Source organism: Parasteatoda tepidariorum, chromosome 3, assembly GCF_043381705.1.
Source record: "Parasteatoda tepidariorum isolate YZ-2023 chromosome 3, CAS_Ptep_4.0, whole genome shotgun sequence".
Classification (NCBI taxonomy): domain Eukaryota; kingdom Metazoa; phylum Arthropoda; class Arachnida; order Araneae; family Theridiidae; genus Parasteatoda; species Parasteatoda tepidariorum.
In genome coordinates this window covers 98,586,264-98,609,926 of record NC_092206.1, presented here as the reverse complement: position 1 = coordinate 98,609,926, position 23,663 = coordinate 98,586,264, and the positions used below count along the sequence as shown (strand labels likewise).

Below are 23,663 nucleotides of genomic sequence, written 5' to 3'. Positions count from 1 at the left end.
ATTTGGCAATTTTTTTTCCAATGAAAAATAGCAGTATTTTAAAGTCTAACATATGAAGGACTTTGAGCCATTTAATGATTACCCTCATTTTCAAATTGTTTCAAAAAGTGTTTTTACGAAAGACTTGGGTGATTAACGAATCAATTTCAATACACACTATAAGATGTTCCATGTATTATGTCGTTACGTGTTTTAAAATCTAAAAACTTGTAAAACACTTATCAAGAAACAATGACAAGAAGCCAATTCATTGTGTTATTGTTAAAATGCACTGTTCGCAAAATACAGTACATATAGTTGTGAGTTTAAATAACATTGTGGTGTGGAGTGTGAAGATAGAAACATTGTTTGAGATTTTTAGCTATCATTTTTCTTAATTTGTTTTTAAAAAATTCTTATCAATTGAAATGTTAGCTGAGGATGAATTTGAAATCAACTTTTAAACACATTTTTTAGCACATAATTAGTTTTTTTAATTTTAAGAAATTGATTTCTGATTGAATTATTGTTGATCTATAATTTTTTATTAATTTAAAAAAAAATAATTAGTTACTTTATCTAATGAATATTATTGACAAATATATGAAGCAACAGAACTTATTTACTTAGAAACAATAAAACTACTTTATCCATTAACTATTTATGGGCTATGCATTTTTTTAAAGCAGCAATTTCTTATAATCAGTAAAAAAAATTTATAAATAAATAAATAGATGTTGTATTGATTAATGTATTTAGCATTGAATTCTTATCAATGCTTTTTTGTTTTAAAAGCTATTGTTTTACTCATTAACTGTTATTTGATAAATGTTTGGTACAGCAAAAGTTGTTTTATTTAATTATTTGTTATTGGTTTCCGACTATTAGTTAGTATTATTATGTATAAACTTGGTAAAAAATTTTTTGATTTATTTGTTAATTAATATTCATTGTTCAGTAAAACTAACATTTGTTTTATTGAGCTGTTAATTTGTTTCTGTATCTGTTCTGTATTATGCATATGAGTAAATTCTATTTAACTTTTCAGGTCTTCTGAGGATGTATGAGGAGATTTTGTTAGACATGGATTTTATACATTTAGCACAATTTCTGACCAAACTTCCTGAGGATATTGATGCAGACAAACTGTTTCTTTCCATTAGTGCCATTCGAATGACTCTAAATAAGAAATCTTTCTCATGTGTGTTGCAACTCCATATTGATAATCTCAACAACAGATAAGGAAAAACAAACATTATGAAATGGATTTTCTTTTTCATCTCTTGACTTGTGTGGGCCTCATTCAGGGATTCTCAGCCTCTTCTTTAATACAGCATTTCTAAAATACACAACATTGTTACAGTGATAAGATTATGCAATTTACAACACACTTCTGATTTACTTTTTAATCCTAGATGATTTTTAAAAAATTTATTTAAGATTAAATCTTATTAATCAATTATGAATCTAATTTATTCAATCAATTAGGAATTTAATCAATCATCTTTTTCCAAAATCAAATTATTCTCTTTTTATTAATAAAAGGTTACATAAGCGTTATTGGTATAATCCAAACTAACTATCCTAATATTTAGCTTTCAGTACATTCTTTTTAGCTTGCAGTTTTCACTAAAGCTATCAGATACGCTTTAACAACAAAATAAAGTTATGCTAAAAATGAATAATTACTCTTGTCTAAAAAATATGCATTATAAAAGTTGATGTTCAAAATCACTTATTGAGACTGTTGAACCCTTTGCTGTGCAAAAAAAAAAAAAAAAAAATATTACCAAAATTTTAGGTGAAAAAAGTCTTACGAATTGTAGTGATTGTGTGCTGATTAAAAATTAAGCACTTCTCATTATTTTAGTGTTTTTCAAAACAAAGTTATTCATAATCAGCTATAATTAAATAAGTAATTCATAATTAATGGTTCATAAATAACCTTATTCTGTATAAGAATAAAAGTATAAATTTTTATTGCTTATATATTTGACAAAAAAAATTAGTTTCATTGTAGAACTACCATGAGGAATAGGGTTGAGTTCTTTTATTCATAAAAAATATATTCAGGTAAAGATAATGTTTTAAAGATTTCCTTTTTTGGTGATCAATATTAGCTAGATTGTTCTGGAATAAGATCATGCTCAATTTTGGTTAAACTGAAAGTCCTATTTATTTTTAGACATTTTAGAATTTAAGGATGTTCACTGAAAGCAATCCGTCAATGAGTATTTAAAAATATAACCTGTCAATAAAACCGTTTCTGAAAGCAATGCTTTAATAGTAGAATTAAAATTGTCCGAAAGCAATTGAAGGATTAAAGTTGTCAATCATCAGTTGCAGAGTTCAAAATCTTGTCCGAAAGCAATTTTTCTAACTAAAAGTTCAAATGTGTGAAATTTAAAAAATGCCACCAAGGTTACTGGTGTTGATCTGAAAATAATGTTTTCATTTATGTATTAAGTTAGTTGTTTAAAAGCAATTATGGAGTCTAAACAGAATGCTGAAAGTACTAGATGTGTGACCTAAATCTACATTCCCCTTTTATAAGTTTAGGTTCACGACAAATCTTGGGACTCTTATTGGCTGAGAATCGCTGGTCTATTTGAATAATGGTTGCCTTATTGCTACAAGTATTAATTATGCAAATGTAATGCATATTGAAATGCGAATGTAACGCTTATTGAAGTTTTCTATACATGAGACTGATTATTTATCTTTTATTTGAAATTGTGAATCAAATACTCTTGTAAATAAGAATTTTGTGTTTTTACATCTATGTTATTAAAATTAGCTCTATTTCATTCTCAAAATTTATTAAATGAGTATAAATTTTATAGTTTTATTGTTATTTATCTGTGAAATTTTCATTTAAGGAAAATATGATTGTAGTGTTTTTACCTTTTTAAATTATACATGATCTGTTAATTTACATTTGGTCATTTACAATGTAATTTTATGGTTTGATCTGAATTAGCTCTTTGTAGAAAAAATAAACTGTTTTTATCCATATTCTGTAGTTTATTTAAATAAATTTTTTTCTATGAAATAGCCTCCAATGTGCAATGAAATATTATCATTGAATTTTACCCTTTTTTAAGCATTCTTAAACTATTTATTTGCATTTGAAAAGTAAATTTGTGGGTTGATATTGGTAAAAGCAAAATTCTCTGTGGAAAACATGAATGTATCGTGAATAATAAATAATGCCTGAATTATAATACATTTCGATTTTTTTTATACTCATTATCCTCTAAGGAGTATTAAAATCAAAAATATTTGCCATTCATATACATTTTTATAATATAAGGGATACTGAGAACTATGGTATTTTTGTTCAGATTATAGAAAAGCATTTGAAAGTTATAAATATTTAAGTTATTTATTTCTTTTAAGTAAGTGGGTTATCTTTCTAAAAATCTCTTACCCGAACTATGAATTGTGTAATTGAAATTAATTCTTATATTGACAAAATAAGAATCTTTCTTAACACTGTCTGCATTATTTGATTTCCTCAATTTTTTCTTCAGATTATCCAGATTGCCTATTAATTTAAAGACTTGAACATTGATGCAGTAAAAAAAAAGTCCATTTTATGTATGTTCAATTTTTATAACTATGAATAAGTTTACATTCAGTTTAAAAATTCAATATAAGTTCATCAGAACTTATATCAATTTGGAGTAAGCCAATTTTAATACATTGAAAAGAATAATCTGTTTATAAACTATTGTTGATTATTTCCTTTTCACCATATGCTTAAAACTTTTTAATTGTAATAAACACAATGTTAGAACATTTCAATAATACTAAAAAATGAAATATATTGTAATGTATTGCTTCTATCAATATCTATAGTAATTTAATCAATTACTATTCAAGTAATTTTAAGTTTTACTCGTTTTTTTTTTTTTTTTATAAATAAAATCTATACTGAGCCTCCTAAGATTCAGTGAAACACTGATTATTGGGAGACCATAATAATGATTAATTTAAATTAAACTAATATAAGGTACTTTCGTTGGTTTTTATTATCAATTGAGAAAATCTTGCATAATAAATATAAATCATTTATTTTGCATTATCATTTCTTTCATTGACTTGTTTATTATTCATTGCATCATTCTGAAATTTATATTATTGGGGCTATGATGTTTCATTTTAAGTCATTTAATAAAGCTTGTTAATATTTATTATCAAAAAAATCTGTAAAAAAAATGCGTGCTTCTTGCTTTAAATAATAATTTAACAATTAGGATATAAAAATTAAAACTAGTAGTATAATGTAGAGTAAATGTGACAATATAGTTATGAACCACACTTATATCATATAAAGTTTTCTTCTAAAATGAAAATTTTTACATTCGTGAAAAATCCTGCCATTTTTTAAAATTAATTAGATATTAGACATCAGTTATATTGAATTTAGAAATAGGTTAGTAATTTTTATAATGAAAATTTAATGAGACTTTTCAATTCATATATTTGGCTTATTTTTATCACGTGATATGGTTGTTTAAAGGCTTATGAACATCATCAGCAACTTTGCTGTGTCATTTAATCTTAGCTTTCTATTATGCATTTTAAGGAAACACGTTATTTATTATTATGTTAAGGTTATATTTTTTTATTTGAGATATTTTCAAGAAACATGTGGTCTGAAATATTTGCAGGTTGTGTTATATATATATATATATATTGCATTGACTTGACTTTCTGACTTCTCAAATACAGAAATTTCAGTTACATACTAATTAAAATCAATAAATGCATTAAAGCATTTTTTGAAGAAATAAAATTACTCTTTCACCAATTATGTTTGTTAAAGAAAAAACAAACTTTAATTGTTTTTCACACATTTTTATTTATATTATTTAAAGTTTGTGGTTTTAGAAAATAATTATGAAGTGTAAGTGGGTGTTATACAATTTGCTGGAACAGGCTCAAGATGAAAATTTAATTTTTTTGAATTCTGGAAAATGTGAGCACAGTTAAATTTTTGTAATCTATAAGGAACTATAATAGAAAATGCTGTGGTATAATGTATCTTTAAAGTAGGATATTTATGCCTGTTATTACAAAAAACTGTTTTTCAATGTTTTTTTCTATCAATATAAACTTAATTATCTAATTATTGATGATTTAATTATTTATCTTTAATGTTAAACTAAATATATAGTGTAAACTTTATAATTAAATAAATGTAAATTACTTAAGTCATTGATTGATTAATTTTTTAATAATAAACTATTTTTATGAATTATGTAAGAATATTTTTTTATGTGTTATTCTTTTAGTTGATTTAATACCATATTAAAGATTTGAATTTTGGGTTTCTAATATTTGTAGTTGATTTTTTTAATTAAAAACTTAGATTTAAAGAATTTTAATCTATCATTATTTTATTATTATTTAATAATGTTTTAAACATTTAGTTTTATTCTCTTGACAAAATATGATTTAATTCATAATTTAAAAACATTGTATAGTAATTTATCACTAAGCAACCTATATGTTATATATACTTTCAATTTCTAAAATTTGGTAATAATTATTTTGGTTCCTTATTTTGAGTGTTGATTATTTTTGTAGTGATATGTGCAGAAATGGTTTTAAATTTATATTCTGCCGATTTTGTATATTGTATTTCTCTATGTAATATATATAGACTATAATAATTTGTGCCTTTTGTAACTAAAAAATTAGTTATTCGACCATTTATTGGGGGAAAAATGTGTAGAAAATACTATATTTCAGTATAGGTTAGAGTGAGCTGAAACTCCTTTTTTTTTCTTCTATGATTTCATCAACTGTTTTTAAAACTTACCTTAATTCAAGAAGAAAAAAAACTTATTTTGTACTATTTTTTAAAATATTTTTTAGGTTTTTGCATAATTTTGTTCTTTGACAATTTTTTCCCCACGTGAAATATGTTCCCAATAATGTTGTATATTTTCAATGCACTCTAGTAAGTTCAAAACTGAACTTATTAATAGATTTAAATATGAGCAATAAACAATGAAGTTTTTAATTGCAGAACTGTATATGAATGCTTAATATATAATAATAAAATGCATTGTTGTGTTGAAAAAGGATCATAAATTTCTCAGTTTTTCAGCATAGCAAAAGCTAAGAACAAGACAAAAAAAAATGGATTTAAAACATTTTTGTTCCAATTTTCTTATTTCTATTTTAGTGAATCACTATACTTTTTTGACTACTAACACTTGTCGTCAAAAAATTAATCATAAATTGTATATTCAGTAGAAGATTAACTTTGCAAGGTAAACATTTAAAACCACATTGAATAAATTTCTGAAACCGAGCAAGAACAAATACTTTCTAAGAGGTTATGATTTCAAAAGCAGCCCAAATTTGATATTATTTTTGCTATTCTAATGCTCCTAATAAATTACGTTTTTTTTTTTTTGGTAAATAAGGAGCATTTAAGTGTGATAATTTGTGCTTCAAAGTAATTTGCATCGAAAAATTATATTAAAATTTTTAAATAATAATCTGATCCAGACATATTTTGCAATGTTCAAAAGGTAGGCTTAATGATAAGCGAAATGGTCTATAGAACTCAACTTTCTATAATGCACAAAACGTCACGATTTGCATTATAAAGATAAAAGATTTGCATTAAAAATACAAGACTTGCATTATAAAGATCTCAAGCTTGCAATTGATAAATTACCAGAGAGATTTTGAGTTATAATTTAATGAGAACAACGTGATTGAATTTTTTAATTGATTCAAAAAATTTGGTTTTTCTGTTATTTTGTGCGCTAGTGAGGAGCTTAAGTAATTTGAAGAGATGTACCCATAGAACTCCCTCTTTGGATACCTCTGGTCTGCTCTACACAGAGGATTTAGAAAAAAAATTCAGCTTACCCTAATCGGTATTGATTTATGATACTTTTAGAATACTTGAAAAGATTGTGTATTAAATCTAAATTTATTCAATGTACTATGTCCATTATTTAAAATAATACTCACTCTTTATGTACAATAAAAAACCATATTTGTCTTTATGTGAAAATACATATCGTGTACTCTATATATATGCATGATTTAAAAAGTATTAATCATTTAGTTTATGAATTTTGTAATGTTTTATAATTGTATCTGGAATAAAAATATTATTCATATATCAAACAACAATTTATAAAATTATTTACAAAATTTATTATTTACTTATAAGCTTGCTTTATTGTAATCATATTTGTTAATTATATTTAAATTTTATCATCTGTACTGATTGTTTGTTTTGATATGTTCTCTGAGCTTATATTTTTTTTTTAAATTTTAAGTCTGAATGGAAAATATATTTATGTATGTTTTGAGTGAACTTGTTTTTGTTATGAGTTTTTTATTCATTGAAACGTTTAACTAATCTTACTAAATTTTTTTCCTTTGCATTCATTTGTTAATTCTGTGTCTATAATTATGAGTGTTTTTATTAAGAAAAACGTTAGCTCTTATAAAATCTATTAATTTGTATAAAATTTTCATGTTCCAATTTAAGCCGTGAGCTGAATGTTTAAGATCAACATAGAAAGGATATTTGTTCTGACTACTAAGAGGAAATGTTAAAGTTTATTCATTTTCAGTGGGTACTATAATAAAAAATTTCTAATCATGTATGTTAAAGAACATTAACGAACAGAATGAGCCACAATGCCTTTGAGCTGTTTATATGAAAGCTGGAATTGAGCTGTTTATATGAAAGAAAAGGTTGCGGCTTCAAGCTCACTCATCTTTATATTTATGGCATGATTACCAGCTTTGTCTACGAAGTTAACTTAATAAAACAGTGCACCGTGCTGACCAGTTTGCGACCTTCTGCTCTTGGCCTTGTAATTCTGAAGCCTTATCCTCTATGAACCCCTGGTTTATAAAGGGCTGTTGCGGTAATGATTTGCTTTGATATAAGAATCTCACGATTCTAATTAGCGTTCTTCTGTAAGTTCGATGTACAGCTGTAAGCAAGCTGTCCCACAATTCTTCTGTCAGAAGTCTTAATGTCCTTTTTTTTGTTGGACATTTGTCCATCAAATGATTTACTATTAAATGTAGATTTACCAAGATTTACTATTTAAATATAGATTTCTTTTCATAAATGTACGTATAACTCGATCACAAATCTAATATTTGAAACAAAGAGCATTGCTCATTTCTGCCTTAATTGCTGGCGATGACTACCCACATTGGTTTCGCACCAGATGTACTTATTATTAACTGTGATCTACCTGTTGTACCATTACGTCATCATGGAAAATGATCACTTTTATAGCTGCACCTTTTTGTCATGCAATATCGATGTTTATTACTGGGAAGCTTGACTAAACACATGGAATGAGGAGGAATTTTAAATTAAAAATAAGTTTTTGAAATTTATTTTTTGCAACTAACTTGGAATTTATTTTTTAAACAGAACTTTTTTTAAAAAATGAAGCCATTTTATTTGTCATCGCACAATAATGTGATTAAAATAAGTACTAATTCTTTTGGATTATTATTTACTGAAATAATACAGCTTTCTTAGTACTTCTTTAACAACTTTTGAAATAATATGCAACTATTTTAATGTGAAGCACTATGATACATTATTTACAAATTAAAAAATGAAGTCTAAATTACGCTTGATCCATAAATGGTTTCAGCTCACGGCCAATTATTTTAGACACTCCTAAGATTTTGTATAAATACACAATAGTATACTTGTTTGTTTAGATAGCTTCTAGTATGTTGTTGTCTTTTTTTTACTGGCTTATGGTATGCGTGTCTCGTTTGTGCAAAGCACGGTAACTTACCCGTAATTTATGTCCCTGAGAGTTGGGTAAGTTTTAACTCTTAATGTAATTATTTCTGTGAGTATATACTATGTATAGATGTGAACTTTCTCGATTTTGGGGCCATTTTGATCAAGTCCTTGTAATCACCTGTAATATTACACTGTTAAAAACTGTAATCGCTTTTGTGTTGATTACTGGGTGAGTTCACACAATGTTGCCATTTATATTTGAAAAATTTTCCAAACATCAAAATTAATTTCTAAAATTTGTGTTATGACTAGTACATATATAACTTACGTAGAAAAAGAAATTAAATAAGTAAATTGTAAGTAAAATATTGTATAACTTAAAAATTCTAAATCAATAAAATAAATTTCAAATTCCTCTCAATGATGAAACTTTCAAAACCTACGAAGTCATAATGGTGTAACAAAAGAGGGCAAAACTAAGAACGGTTGTAAAATCATTTGCCTTTTTCTTTGTTCTACGGGAGAAGAAATCTACTTTTTGTTGCATTAACAAAGCGTAAGTGTTATATATAATTTTTTTGTCTACGTTTTCAATTCACGGAGGGGAAAAATCTCTCTTTTTTATATTAATTTTTGAACCCAATCCAGAAAACAAGGGAAATCCTGGATCAAGTGTTGGGAGAAATTTGCCTGCGTTTAGGACTTTTTAATGGAACTAACCCGCATTTGCGTTACATTGAGAGAAAGACCTTCCACGGTTAGCCTGACGGCAAGAGGACTCGAACCCGTGATCCGTCTACCACTGAGGATATTTACGTCAGCTCTGTGGTCAGTGCAAGCCATCGCTGGGATTCAAACCTCATGAGAAGGTGATATATATAATAGATGTTTCACCTTTAATGTACATGGAAAAATGGTTTTTTGAAAATCAAATTTTTCTGATTTAAAATGAGCTCGCCTGTATTAATTTTATAATTAATGATTTTTTACTATTTAATCATTTTTTTCATAATTAATTGTTTATTACAAGTGTGAAGCCCGCAATCGTTCATAACGTAAAATATATTGTGCGGCGTATTCAATGGTGGGGCCTTTCTGATGCCATTTTAGTTGAACTTTGCGGGTGCGGCGTATCTCTGCAAAACCGCTGTATGTAATCAAAAATTTAAAAAAAAAAATTTGCAAGTCTTTATTTTGAAAAAATTTTTTTCCAAAATTCCGATTAATTTAAATTCTAAACGCATTGTTTGCTACATGTATTTTACTACTTGGCACTTTAAATTATTGAACTATAGAAATAAAACGTATTTTTCAAAATTAAAAAAAAACTTAGCTCCATTTTCATACATCTTGTTTTAATTCTTGTTATAAACTTTTCAAACATATCAAATTCATAATTATTATGAAAAATATTAAAATTACAATGTTTATAACAAACTTCACTTAAGAAATCAGTGTTTACACTAAAATTCAAAATATAATGAATATTAATTGTAACTCAGAAATCTTCCTTCAAATTATTAAGTTGCGGTTTTTTTAAGCTTTCAACTTAAAGTGGCCATAACTTAAAGTAACATTTAGTGGAATCACCTTTGGAATTTTTTAAATTGAAAGAAAAATATGAAATCAGTATAATAACAATACTGTATAACTAGCAACCTATGATGTAACAGTTTTCTTTGTTGGTATTGTCAATTCCTTTGTGTAACAAAATCAGTTATTTTTGTATTTGAAAACATGTATGTATTTAAATAATGATTTTGTTTAAATATTAAGTAGCATTTATAAGGAAGAAAATATGGATTTTATTAATATTTTAATGAAATTAAGCTAGATTGGATAAAATAATTTAATCTAATTTTTTTTTAAAACATGTTTTCCAAACAGTTTAGAAGTAATAATTATTTTTAATTAGTGATGGAATTTATATTTAAGCGTTTTCTTGAAGTTTTGAACTGTATGGTTTGTTCAACACTTGATGCTGTTTGAAATAATAGATATTAAAACTGATTTTTTTTTCTTTTCTCGATATGCTTATTTTTCATAACAGGAAGGGGTATCCAAAATATGCTTTTGGGATTTTAGAACTGACACTTTTCATATCGCACACCATTTAAAAAAAAAATATTTGTTGAATTGTTTTTGGCTGTGATTTATTCGAATATAAAATCGATAAAGTTTTTAGTTATTGCTTTGTTTAAAAAAAAAATCACAAATGTTATATTTATTTGTGATTTAGTAGTGATTCTTTCTGAATTATGATTTAATTTGATGGATGCTAATGATACATTGAGTAATATAATAGGCACTTGATAACGTCAACCAGTTGACGTTACCCTACATAAATGTTATCATTACATTAACACAATGATATACTGGTGTCTATTTTGAAAAAGTCAATCTAACAACCACTATGATCAAAAGTGTTCAATCCGTTTTCTTTTTATATTTTATGGCAACCCAACTGCTACGTAGTTACATTTTATTGCTCATAGTTGTTAGAGCATCATAGCAATTGCGATAAATTTCATTATTCTTTTAAACTTAATTTAATATTTTTTTATGTATTAAAACAAAAGTAACTTCGCTTAAGGTGTAAATAAGGTTAATTTTGGTTTTAGATTGCATGATGTTTCCTGATGCTTTATTTATTTTTTGCTTAATGATATATATATATATATATATACANTATATATATATATAAAGAAATACTTAATTGAAAAATGGTTTTTGATCTATTTCCTTCTGTGAAAAATCGGTGTGCTCAATAACTTCACTCACGATGAAGGTTATAAATTGCCATTTAGTGATATCAATCATAATCTATTCAATTAGCTAACAATTTTATACAGTTATAATTTCTTTTATTACAACTATTCCCACCATCCCCTTCTTACATAGTTTTTAGTTTAATAATTATCTGGGTTAATAAACTGTGTAGGTTTTAATGAATCCATCCACCATACATGAATTCTAAAAATAAGCATTTAGGATCAAGCGTAATATATTGTATTAAGTTTATTGGTTTTAGAAGTGTATTGAAAAAAGTCTAAATTTTAGTATAAGGCAGTTTTCTGTATTATATTCTGTAGAATATTTTTTCCTTTTCAAAACCGTATACTCTATACAAAATTAATTCATTTTGTTACATGGGCAGTAAAACAAAACCGTCAATTATTTCGTGTATCTCTATGTGTTTTTTATTGCAGATTCAGTTTTGACCCAAGCAATACAATTTTTTAAATTTTCATTATCTTCAAAATGTGTAATTTTGATTCACTGTAAAAATTGCATTATACGAAATTATAATAAAGGTCTGTATAATTTCAAAACTATATGAAATGTGCTGAGTTTTTCTTTTTATTGGCAGTGTTTTTATTTCAAATAAATTGTATTGAAAATATTTGGTACACATAGCTCAGTTGTTCTACACAACTGAGCTATGCTGCCCTTTCTCTTGGTGAAAGATTGTTGAGAAAGGAGCACTTTTGGCCATACTACACATTCTTCCTCAAACTAGACTTACATTTCAACATTCTTTTCTTTTTGAGTACCGGAAGCTTGAAGAGATCTTTAAGGTCTCCAACTCCAGGCTTTGCATCTATAGGCAGCCTGTTTTTATAGGCCTTCTGAGATATGCCACCGCTAGATTTGACTTGGTACAGCCTGTCCGGAAATCGGACTTCCACCAGACTGAGTTGTATCCCATTGCTCTTGCCACTATGCACGAGAGATACCCTTGTCAGGAATGGCTGCCGGTTTTTCAACTGGTAGAGCTGGAGCTGGTGCTTATTCCAAATATTTCTGCCTTAGAGAACCTCTTGACACTTGGGCAGATAATTTTGATGGAGACATGTTTGCAATCCTTACAGCTATTAGTGAACCATCTGAACAAAACATTGTTATCTTCATCGATTCTCAGGCTGCGATTCAAACCATTTTTGAATGTAATTTATACCCCCCTGAACTTGAATCTGAGTGTAAACAACGCATCGACTCTTTTCTTTGTTCTGGAAGAGAGGTAGTCCTCCAGTGGATCTCTGGCCATTGTGGCATCTACGAAAATGAACGGGCTGACATGTTGGCTAGAGAGGCTTCAGCATTGCATCCACCTTCTCATCCAGTTCCTCTTAGAAATGCAAGGCGGCTTAAGAGCAAATTCAGACACAGGACAATATCTGCTCTTAGGGACTTAGCTGATGGAAAATCTTGGGCTAGATTTCTTGATGGCCAGCAGCGCTCTCATCTTTCCCTTCTTCCCAGGGCAGAGGGAGTTGCTTGTCTTAGAATTATTACTGGACATGACTACTTGCAGGCCCATCTATTTAAAATTACCCTGGTCAATTCACTTCTTTGTGTGCTCTGTAACACTTCGCCTATGACTGGGGAGCATCTATTTGATTGCCCCTCTCTTCTTGACATTCGTTCCTGTGACGACTTTCGTGCCCCCACATCTTATGGAGCTACTTCACTATGAACTNTATTTCAGCCTTAGAGAACCTCTTGACACTTGGGCAGATAATTTTGATGGAGACATGTTTGCAATCCTTACAGCTATTAGTGAACCATCTGAACAAAACATTGTTATCTTCATCGATTCTCAGGCTGCGATTCAAACCATTTTTGAATGTAATTTATACCCCCCTGAACTTGAATCTGAGTGTAAACAACGCATCGACTCTTTTCTTTGTTCTGGAAGAGAGGTAGTCCTCCAGTGGATCTCTGGCCATTGTGGCATCTACGAAAATGAACGGGCTGACATGTTGGCTAGAGAGGCTTCAGCATTGCATCCGCCTTCTCATCCAGTTCCTCTTAGAAATGCAAGGCGGCTTCTTAAGAGCAAATTCAGACACAGGACAATATCTGATGGAAAATCTTGGGCTGGCCTTCTTGATGGCCAGCAGCGCTCTCATCTTTCCCTCCTTCCCAGGGCAGAGGGAGTTGCTTGTCTCAGAATTATTACTGGACATGACTACTTGCAGGCCCGTCTATTTAAAATTACCCTGGTCAGTTCACCTCTTTGTGTGCTCTGTAACACTTCGCCTATGACTGGGGAGCATCTACTTGATTGCCCCTCTCTTCTTGACAATTCGTTCCTGTGACCACATCTCGTGGAGCTACTTCACTATGAACTTCAAGACGCCTTATGTTTGAGAAGACGATGGCGGGCGTAATTTTAGAAAAAAAAGTTGTTCCACTCTTGTGGAGTTTTTTTTTATTTTTAAAAAGAGGGAATTTAAAAGAAGCATATTGAATAACTTTTGATCATATGATCTGACTTTCGTGCACTAAGGCTTTTATGATTTGAGGTATGCTAATTGTTAAATGTTGTTTTCTCTTTAAGCCTGCCTTCGAACTAAAAGCTTGAACATGGAATGCGAATTTGAAGAAATGTATTAATGAAATTCAGAAATGAATCGTGTGATCGTACGACAATTGGTTCATTCAATAAAAAAATTTTTTTTTATAGGTTTCTATTTGATAATATGGTTATCTAATTTCATAAGAAACTAAATATATTTTTGCGATTTTAGAATTATAAATTATACTATTTATCTTAACTATAAACTTTAGTTGAAAGAAGTTAATTAATCAATAAAAGTTCAATAATATTTTTTTCAAAATATTATTAATAATAATAAGCTGCATTCTTTATCGGTGAATTCACTAAAATCTATAATTTACCAAATTTGTCTGCTCATAGAAACTCACTTTTACTCAGAGTAAAGCATCTTCAATAGTAGGCCACAGCTTTAAAGATATAGACTACATTCATTGAAAATGTTTGTTTCGATTTTGTAGTCGAAATTAAAATGATATTTCACTACGTATGCGGGGGGTTTCAACTTACGGAATTTTGCAAATTCTCTTATTTTCACTTGCGTAAGTTTGATATTTTTTCACGGGCGCATACGCTTTTCACGAGAACTGACGCTTGTGCAATTACTTTAAATCGCATGTACCGAAGTTAACGTAAATTTGCAAAATCTCCCTATTAAAAAAACAAAGAAAAAAAAATCGCAAGTTCTTATTAAATAATCATTTTTTTTTATTTTTCATCATTAAATAAAATAGCTATATTGTATAAACTCTGGCCAACGTCGTGTCTTCAGTCTGGGACCACTTATTTTAAAACACTAGATATGTATAGAGTCTTAAAAGGAGCATAAATTCCCAGCACTGCCTCAATTAATATTGTTTTACTAACACCAAAACTTTTTACATTTTTTTATATGAAATATTTTGACTATTTCTGCAGATTATTTTAAATTTTGCTAAATCGAATATTGAAAAAAATGATACATTTCTTCAAAAAAAAAAANTTCAAAAAAAAAAAAAAAAAAAAGTTCGATTTTGAGTTTCAAAAAAAATGATCCTCCTTGTGTAGGAAGGCCTACTTCAGGTTTAAAAGACCCCGTTGCCTGAGAATATCGAAAACCTTCTTCTGCTCAACCTACAGCTGCGTCCAGAATGCACCTAAACAATTTAAGAAATCGACGGTCAAGAAATAATGGTGGAATCGCTTTTGAACTCTCGGTCAAAGTTTTCAACCCGGGGGTTTTGGAACTGGGAGTTACGCGTTAGGTCAGAGTCAACCAGGGCTCGAAAAACCGCCCGTCCTCGGCGGTCAAAAATTCCACGCGGACAACAAATTTCTCGAATCCAGCTTCCGCGCGGACGGCCATTTTCACGTTAATGTTCGTGATACATGTTCAATTTTTGTTATCTTGCAAGAGTCTAGCGCCTCACTTCTAAAATGACCCTCTAATCTCGAAATACCGCAACATACTGCGCATGGTGGAATTGATGTTTTCTCTGTCTGGGAGTACTGCAGCNAAGGTGAGCAGGACTAGAGGAAGGGAACAGGAGTAAGGAGAAAAAAATCTTTTCCCCATTCAAAATAACCTGTCCCGCTACTGTTAGAGTTAAATGCTATGCATAAAGAGATTTTGCGTATCGTTTTTCTTACTTAAACCGCAACGTCTAATTTATTTTCTTCTCTCAATCAATTTGTAGGGAAATTTGAAGCACGAAAAGCGTCAACTCAAAACCGTAATCATGTCATCCAAAACCGTAATATTAGAATCTTCCGTGACATTATCATAACGCTTTACAGAGTTAAAATTTGATTTTATTTTTTAGTTACTACTAGTGATCTCGTTTTTTGTGTCAATCGTTTCGTAATATATTAAAAACAAAAAGTAAATACTGATGCACGTTAAATCCGTCGAGTCGAAAAGTCCTCCATGTTCCCATAACAAATCAATGCCTCTGGGGGTACTGAATTGGAGATTGATCTGATTCAGGTCAAAATTACGATCTATGGATGTATGAATGGGTCCGCCCTATAAACGGGCGTGACGTATAGGCGTGGAAAAAACAAACAAAAAAAAATCTGTGAAACTAACGTGATAGAAAGAACCAATAAGTATAATTTACATTGTCTGTAGTTCTGCTGAAGTGAAGACCCAGGAGTCCTGGGTAAAACTACTCGTATTCTGAGTTGCTCACCTCACTGTAGTTATCGATATACTGGTTCCTTGGTAGCGACCCCGAAGTGTCCTTATTGTTAAAAGTCATAAATTAGTTCAAATGCGTTTTTTTAAAAAATAAAAATATTGGTTGTTCTAAATTGAAAATGACTACTTAAATATAAAGGTGTCACTTTTTATAAAGAAACACTTCTCGTGTGACTTCAAAATATTGTAATTTTAATCCATCTATTTTAAATGAACTAACAAAAATGCTCATTACAAATTAAACTTATTTTTCTGTAGTAAATTTTTTATAACAATTTTTTTTCGAAATAATTTCAATTTATTTGTTAAACAAGAGTAAAATATTACACAAGTGTATTATTCATTTAAGCATATAATTTTTTGTTTTAATTTTTTCTACCCTTAAATATGATAATAAAAGTGTTAGCTAAATACAAATATTAAAAAAAAAATTGTCCCTAGGATATGCTTAAGCATTTAAAGAGTCATTAAAAATACATTTGAAACAAAAGCAGTTTAGCTGTTTCATTTTTCTTTGTTTTTACGAACCTTCAAAAGGAAAAAAAAAATTTTGACTACTTAATAAACTGTGCTTTCGCAAAAGACTGTCACGCATTCACGCATCGTGGAAAAGAATTTATCTTTTTTAAAATCCTTTTCTACTTTTTAAAATTCAATTGAAATCGCGTTCACACTCAACTAAATTCATTGCAGTCTAATCTTTCAATGGTTTTGTAATAAGACAGTTTCAGAAGAAGAAAAAAAATATTACTTTTCGAAAAAGCCGGGGAAAAAAATTAAAATAATAAAAATGGGAGAAATGTCTTCTCAATTCAACATAGAAGTTAAGAAAAATGGCGAACAATATTCTTTTATTTTCGAAAGTCTTTCTACTCCGGTGAGCTTTATATAAGAGAGATTTTCTTTTATCCACCAAAAAATTTCCCTTTTTCTTGAGGTGTTACTCAAGTCAGTAAGAAATAGAAGTGAGCAGAAATTTCAATTTAAAACACTTTTTTTTTTCTTTTCACTTTCTGTTTCAACCACCTTGACTATAGCCTGAAGCATGGAGTCAATTTTCGAAAGGAGTGGATTTGATGGTTGAAGCGAAAATTTAAGTCGAAGTCTGTCCTTTTCAGTTCCTTTTCTCTCCCGGTACTGAAGTTATACCTGCGGGTGTAAAAGAGCGTTTTTTTTGGGGGGGGGGNTTGGGGGGGGGGGGAGGCATTTAAAAAGTTGACCGTTTCGTGGTTGAGTTCGATTGAACCTAGATCGTCGCTCGAAAAAAAAATGTAGTAAAATTATATAAATTTTATTAGAGTGATTAGATTTCTGATCAAACTTTAGGCTTGCACACTCGTAGGTTATTGAAATATTTTGCCAACCTATGACTTGCCTCCCTTTGTTTAAAGGTATTGACTGACTATCTTACAAAAGAAACTTCCGCTTAGAACCTTACTGGAGTTAGAACGATATTTTTATTCAAAAATCAAAATCCTTATCCTTATATTTTTTTTCAAAAAAAAACAAACAAACAAACAACGGTATGTATTTGTGTTTGGTTTCGTAGCTTAAAATACATTTAGCACAAATTAATTTAGATATTTCAGATAAATCTTAAAATATCGTCAGCCCAGCTATTAGTTAACGTCAGATAAATCCATCTAACGATTAAGATTGAGTGCTAATGCATGAAAATCCGATTATTTGATAAAAAGAAAAATTTTCGTGTTAATCTGTTTTTTATTTTGCATTCTGTACATAAGGTTATTTTTTTATAATAAAAATATCGAACACGTTTTTTTAATTAAAATTTTTAGCTAATAATAGAGATTATCAAATTTTTTTACATTGTCTTACATTTTCTTTTTAAAAAAATATGCATTTGTGTTTGGTTTTGTAGCTTAAAATATCATCTGCACGCATTTCAGATAAATCTTAAAATATCGTCTGCACAAATTAATTTAGGTATTTCAGATAATCTTAAAATATCGTCTGCACATATTAATTTAGGTATTTCAGATAAATCTCGAAATATTATCAGCTCAAATATTAGTTATAAATCAGTCAGAAAAATCCGATTAAGATTGCATGTTCATGCGAAAATTCGATGCTTTGATAAAAAATATATTTTTCCTGTGTTCTATTTTTATTTTACATTCCGTACACAAGATTATTATTTAAAAAAAAAAATATGGAATACGTTTTTTTAAATCGAAATTTGGCAGATAATAATAGTTTGGTAGATAATAATATCAAACTTGTCTATCTCGTCTTTACAAACGTTTGCATTTAATGCCTTCCGGCAGAAAATGGGTTGAATAAAGTTAGATACCATTAATGCTTGTTAGCCAGAATAAATAGTTATTAGCCAACATTAGTGGTTGTTAATCAACATTAGTGGTTGTTAGGCAGCATAGGTGATTCATTTTAAAACTTATATAGAGATGAATTGATATTTCTCTCGTCGATGCCATGATTCTTCAGTAGTAAAAGGCACTGAACTGTCATTTCTTAATTTTATTTAAGAACTGAAGTTGAACAGCAGACCCAATTTTTGGTTTACAACTACCAATGTCAAACTCCGTAGCCTTGTAATTTTGGACCCAATCCAGAAGGCAAGGAACTACCGGAACAAGTATTGGGAGAAATTTGCGTTCATGGAGGACACTGAGCTATCATTTTTTATTTTATTTTATAAACGTTGTTGAACTACCGGGTCCGAATTTTAGTTTACGACTACCAATGTTCAACTCCGTAGCCTTGCAATTTTGCACCTAATCCAGAAGACTAGGAAATTCCTTTATCAGTGCCCCTAAAAGTATTGATTTGTTATGGGGACTTGGAAGACTTTGTTACCCCGACAAATTTAACGTGCACCAGTCACCATTTAATACTCGGAGATTTTTCGGCAGCCTGGATTCGAACTCCCATTCTCACGAACACGAGTTCAATGCTCTACTAACCAGACTATCCCCGACCTACTGAGCTGTTATCGGGAAAGACGAAGGTTCGATTCTCGGTGGCGGCTTGAAGATCGATACAGATCGATAAGTGCCAGCATGTCTGGGAAGTAAAGGTGGACACATAAATGCGGTACTGACCACATTACTACAATCAGAACATTGGTCATGAAATTGATAAGCATTTCCCTCCGTAACTCCCTGGCCCACAACGGGCTGTTTGAGAGAATGCTATACTACATGGTTGCAGATTCAATAGGTTTAGGACAGCTGCGAGCAGCTACATTTTCCAACGAGAGGTTTCCCTATAGTAGTTGGTCAAAAGCAATTGATTTAACTAACGTGAGCAAAAATTGTTTCAAATTCAATAACATTTAGAATTGTATTAAAAACTGTAACAGAGCTTGATAATTGGGCACTTACGGCTAGGAGTGAACACGATACGGAAAAGATAAATAGCTGGTAGTAAAACCATTTCAGTTGTTGTTAGTTTTCGGTAGGAGAAAATCTATTCTTTTCTCCAAACTATTCAACAACCTCTACTTTTTCTCGGGAAAGAAGCAGTTTTATAGAAATGCTATAACTGTAAAAATAATATATATATTTACAGACATTATATTTTTTTCGAAAAAAATGCTGGAATAAATTGTCTCTCGCTTCAATTTTTGCTCTTTTCCGTCTTGACATATGTATAGAGAACTGCTTCCGGCCCTTTTCCTCATTCGTTATACAGTTATTTGGATTTGAAGTTGTAATAGAGATCGCAGAGGTTTAAAAATGTAGGAAGTGACGGAAACTTAATTCATCTTATTTTATATATTTAGTTAATTTATCGTAACTACAGTGACTTACATTGCAAAATAAATATATATATGCAAAAATATGACCTCATATGACCTTGAAAAATATTACTTATGCAAAAATATATCCTTGCAAAAATATGACCTTCAAGAGGAAGTCAAAAGAATTATGCTAGTAAAGTTGCAATTTTTACTCTTTTATTAGGTTTTTGCTTTTTATAAGTCCTCTTTTCTTACAGTTTTAGGCGTATTTGCCATCACGGAGATGGTTGGAGAATGAAATGAACGGAAAGTCACAGCTACTAGATTTCCAACACTTAAGCTAATATCTCGCCAACAATTTAGAAGAGATAACTGGAACAAAGTGGTTTTTTTTATATGAATGTTTCAATCATTCATTCACACGTAGTGGCGAGGAAAATAATTTTAAATCAAATTTTTACATTAAAACATAAACTTTGCTACCATTAGAAGAAACTTTGCTACTACTAGAGGGAGAATAGTTGGCAGAGACTCCTACCACTACGGATTCTCCGTGGTTTTAGAAAATATTTTTCTAAGTGGTAACGAGGTTACCACTAGGTTAAGGCATTTATATTTTATTAATTAGAACTAAAAAGTTTTTGACCACGACCAAACACAAGTAATTTAAACCGATGCACATAAGGTCATATGGACGAATTCTTACGCTCTTAACCCTTTCGTTTCCGCAGTTCGTGAAGTTACAGCCCTGGGTGCACTGCGCAACGAAGTGTGCGCATTAATTGTTGGTAAGCTGATATTCGGCAGATTGTTTAAGTGTTACATATAATATTTGGAGATTTTGTAAGAAATATCAATAAAAATGCAATCGACTTAAAAATTTGATTTTTTATTGAAATAAATATTATTTAAGAAGTTAAAAAATGGTATTTGTCAGCGACCTTTTTGTTTATTTGTTCTTTATTTTAAATTTTAAGGAAATATTTATTTGAAATGCAGTTTTGGTTAGAATTGGGTACTTCCACTTCAAGAAGAAGACCTTTCTTACCCACGCACGTGACCTATGACGTCAGCTTATCTTTATCAGCCAAAGGGCGTAAGCTAAGCGAAGTGTCTCTACATAAGTTAGAATGTCAAGTAACCATAAGTTAATTAAATACAGCGACGTATCGCAAATCGAATTAGTTGAAATAAAATTCTTTCTCGTCTACCTCTTTTACTTAACTTAGATTTATTATTTGTTTACGTATTTTTGTACTTATGAATTTTATGGTAACCGTATGTATTTACGTATTCTATGGTAACCGTATGTAATTACGTATTCTATGGTAATCGTAATATATTTTTGTTTTGTGTACCTGGCAACTTTGATGCATAATTAGTTCGTTTATGTTCCACAAGGCTTCATACCTGTCCTCGTGTTAAGTCTCTGTGAAAATATATAGTGAAGTCTTGGAGAAAGAATTGTCACTTGAAAGAACTGATACTTGACTGGTTTGGATTACTTGAAATAAAAAGAACAGTTGCTATCATAAATACCACGTTCCAATAACCTATCAGGGCCGAGATTGCCACACTACGTCACTAACATCAATATTTTTTTTAAAAAAAGTTAAAAATTTTTTATTCTAAAATTTTCATACTTCTCTATCATTTTGAAAATCTAAGAAAAAATAGAAATCTTTTCTCAGTTATACTTAAAGCGTATATTGGATTGGGTTTAAGTATTGCATAGTTTGATTTATTTTCTACTTCTTAGCGAAAAAGCTGAACATTTTTGCGTATGCACTCTGAAGCTAAAACAACGCTATTGTTAGAGATTACTCTTTGAGAAATCTTTAAATTATCTACCTATCTACATTATATTAAACCTTACCGCGTATGCATTATGTAGTATAATCGAGGAAATTTCTTATTCGCGTTGGCCATAAAAAACTGAAAACTGAAATATCCAGAAAGTTGGCAGTCGTAAACGTGAACGCTTAAACGTAAAATAAAATTTTTCAATGAAAATTCTTATGTCACGTAAGGAATGAAAAGGTGAAACAAACTGAGCTACACGTTTTTTTATTTTATTTTATAACCGTCTTTAAACAGTACGTTCAATTTTGGGTTCATGACTACTAATGTCAAACTCCTGTAATTTTGAACCAATCCAGTAGACAAGGACACTCCTGGATCAGTACTCCCAGAGGTATGATTTGTTATGGGAACATGGAGGTCTTCGTGATCTGACAAATTTAACATGCATTAGTCACCATTTACTACACGGGGAGTCTTCGGCCGGTGGGGATCGAACCCACGACTCTTGGACATGGGCCCAGTGCCCTACCAACCAGACTATCCTGGCGAAGCTAAATTTTTTATTNGAGGACTTTGTGATCTGACAAATTTAACATGCATCAGTCCCCATTTACTACACGGGGAGTCTTCGGCCGGCGGGGATCGAACCCACGACCTCTTGGGCATGGGCCCAGTGCCCTACCAACCAGACTATCCTGGCCAAGCTACATGTTTTATTTTATTTTATAACCGTCGTTGAACAGTCGACCCATTTTTATGGGTTTACGACACTACTAATGTTCAACTCCGTAGCCTTGTAATTTTGAACCCAATCCAAAAGACAAGGGAACTCCTGGATCGAGTATTGGGAGAAATTTGCCTTCGTGGGGAACTTTTTGATGAAGCTGACCCGAATTTGCGTTACACGGAGAGGAAGACCACGAGAACCTATCACGGTTAGCCTGACCGCAAGGGGACTCTAACCCACGATACCACTGAAGATATTTCACGTCAGCCCTGTGGTCGGTGCAAGACGGATGCGGAATTCGTATCGACTGGGATTCGAACCCGGCTCGCCTCATTGGAAGGCGAGATCTCTATCCCCTGAGCCATCGTGGCTCAAGCTACATGTTTGTTGTTGTTGTTAATTTACGTCGCACTAGAGCTGCACAATGGGCTATTGGCGACGGTCTGGGAAACATCCCGGAGGATGATCCGAAGACATGCCATCACAATTTTGATCCTCTGCGGAGGGGATGGCACCCCCGCTTCGGTAGCCCGACGACCTGCGCGCGAAGTCGAGCACTTTACGGTAGCACAGTTTAACGAGGACCAATACCGCACACCCTCGGTCCCTACGCAGACTGATCCAAGTGGTCACCCACCCGCACACTGACCGTAGCCAGTGATGCTTGATTTCGGTGATCTGCTGGGAACCGTGTCTTAACGATCAGTCCACTGCGGGACAGCTACATGTTTGATTTGAATGAGAGGTTATAAGAGAACAATTCATGTAAATAAACTGTTCCATATTTTCATTTTAGTTTTCCTTATTAATTTAAGCGCGATAATTTTGAGCTATATTTCAATTTTAAGTATAACTTTATAATTACTGTGTTAATTAAGTGAAAGGTGCGTTTTATCAACAAAGATCGACCAGATAATCTTTTTTATTTCTTCCTTTTTCTCTAACCTTTTTTTTTGTTTTGGGGTTTTACATAGTTTCCGAGTTTATGTTACAATAAAGAATTTCAAAGTGTCAAAAATAATCATTCCGGTACGTACAACTGGGTAAACTAATATTTATTTATTTATTTTAACTTTTAATGTAAAATTTGCTTAGAGGAGAATTTATTCATTTTTTTATATATATTTACATTTTTATTAA

At 30.4% G+C, this 23,663-nt stretch overlaps 1 protein-coding gene and 1 long non-coding RNA gene across 3 annotated transcripts in view; one reads left to right on the top strand and one right to left on the bottom strand.

Annotated features, from left to right (window-relative positions):
- LOC107438413 (TBC1 domain family member 12) overlaps positions 1 to 12,084 on the top strand; it is a 37,904-nt gene extending 25,820 nt beyond the window's left edge. For both annotated transcript variants that reach the window (XM_016050703.3, XM_043047514.2), the window contains exon 12: positions 1,028 to 12,084. In XM_016050703.3, coding sequence (XP_015906189.2) covers positions 1,028 to 1,221 — 194 coding nt within the window. In that variant the 3' untranslated portion in view covers positions 1,222 to 12,084. The remainder of the gene's footprint in view (positions 1 to 1,027) is intronic.
- LOC139425187 (uncharacterized) overlaps positions 930 to 23,663 on the bottom strand; it is a 69,288-nt gene continuing 46,554 nt past the window's right edge. Inside the window, exon 2 of the long non-coding RNA XR_011636475.1 lies at positions 930 to 1,318. This is a non-coding gene — a long non-coding RNA (uncharacterized lncRNA). The remainder of the gene's footprint in view (positions 1,319 to 23,663) is intronic.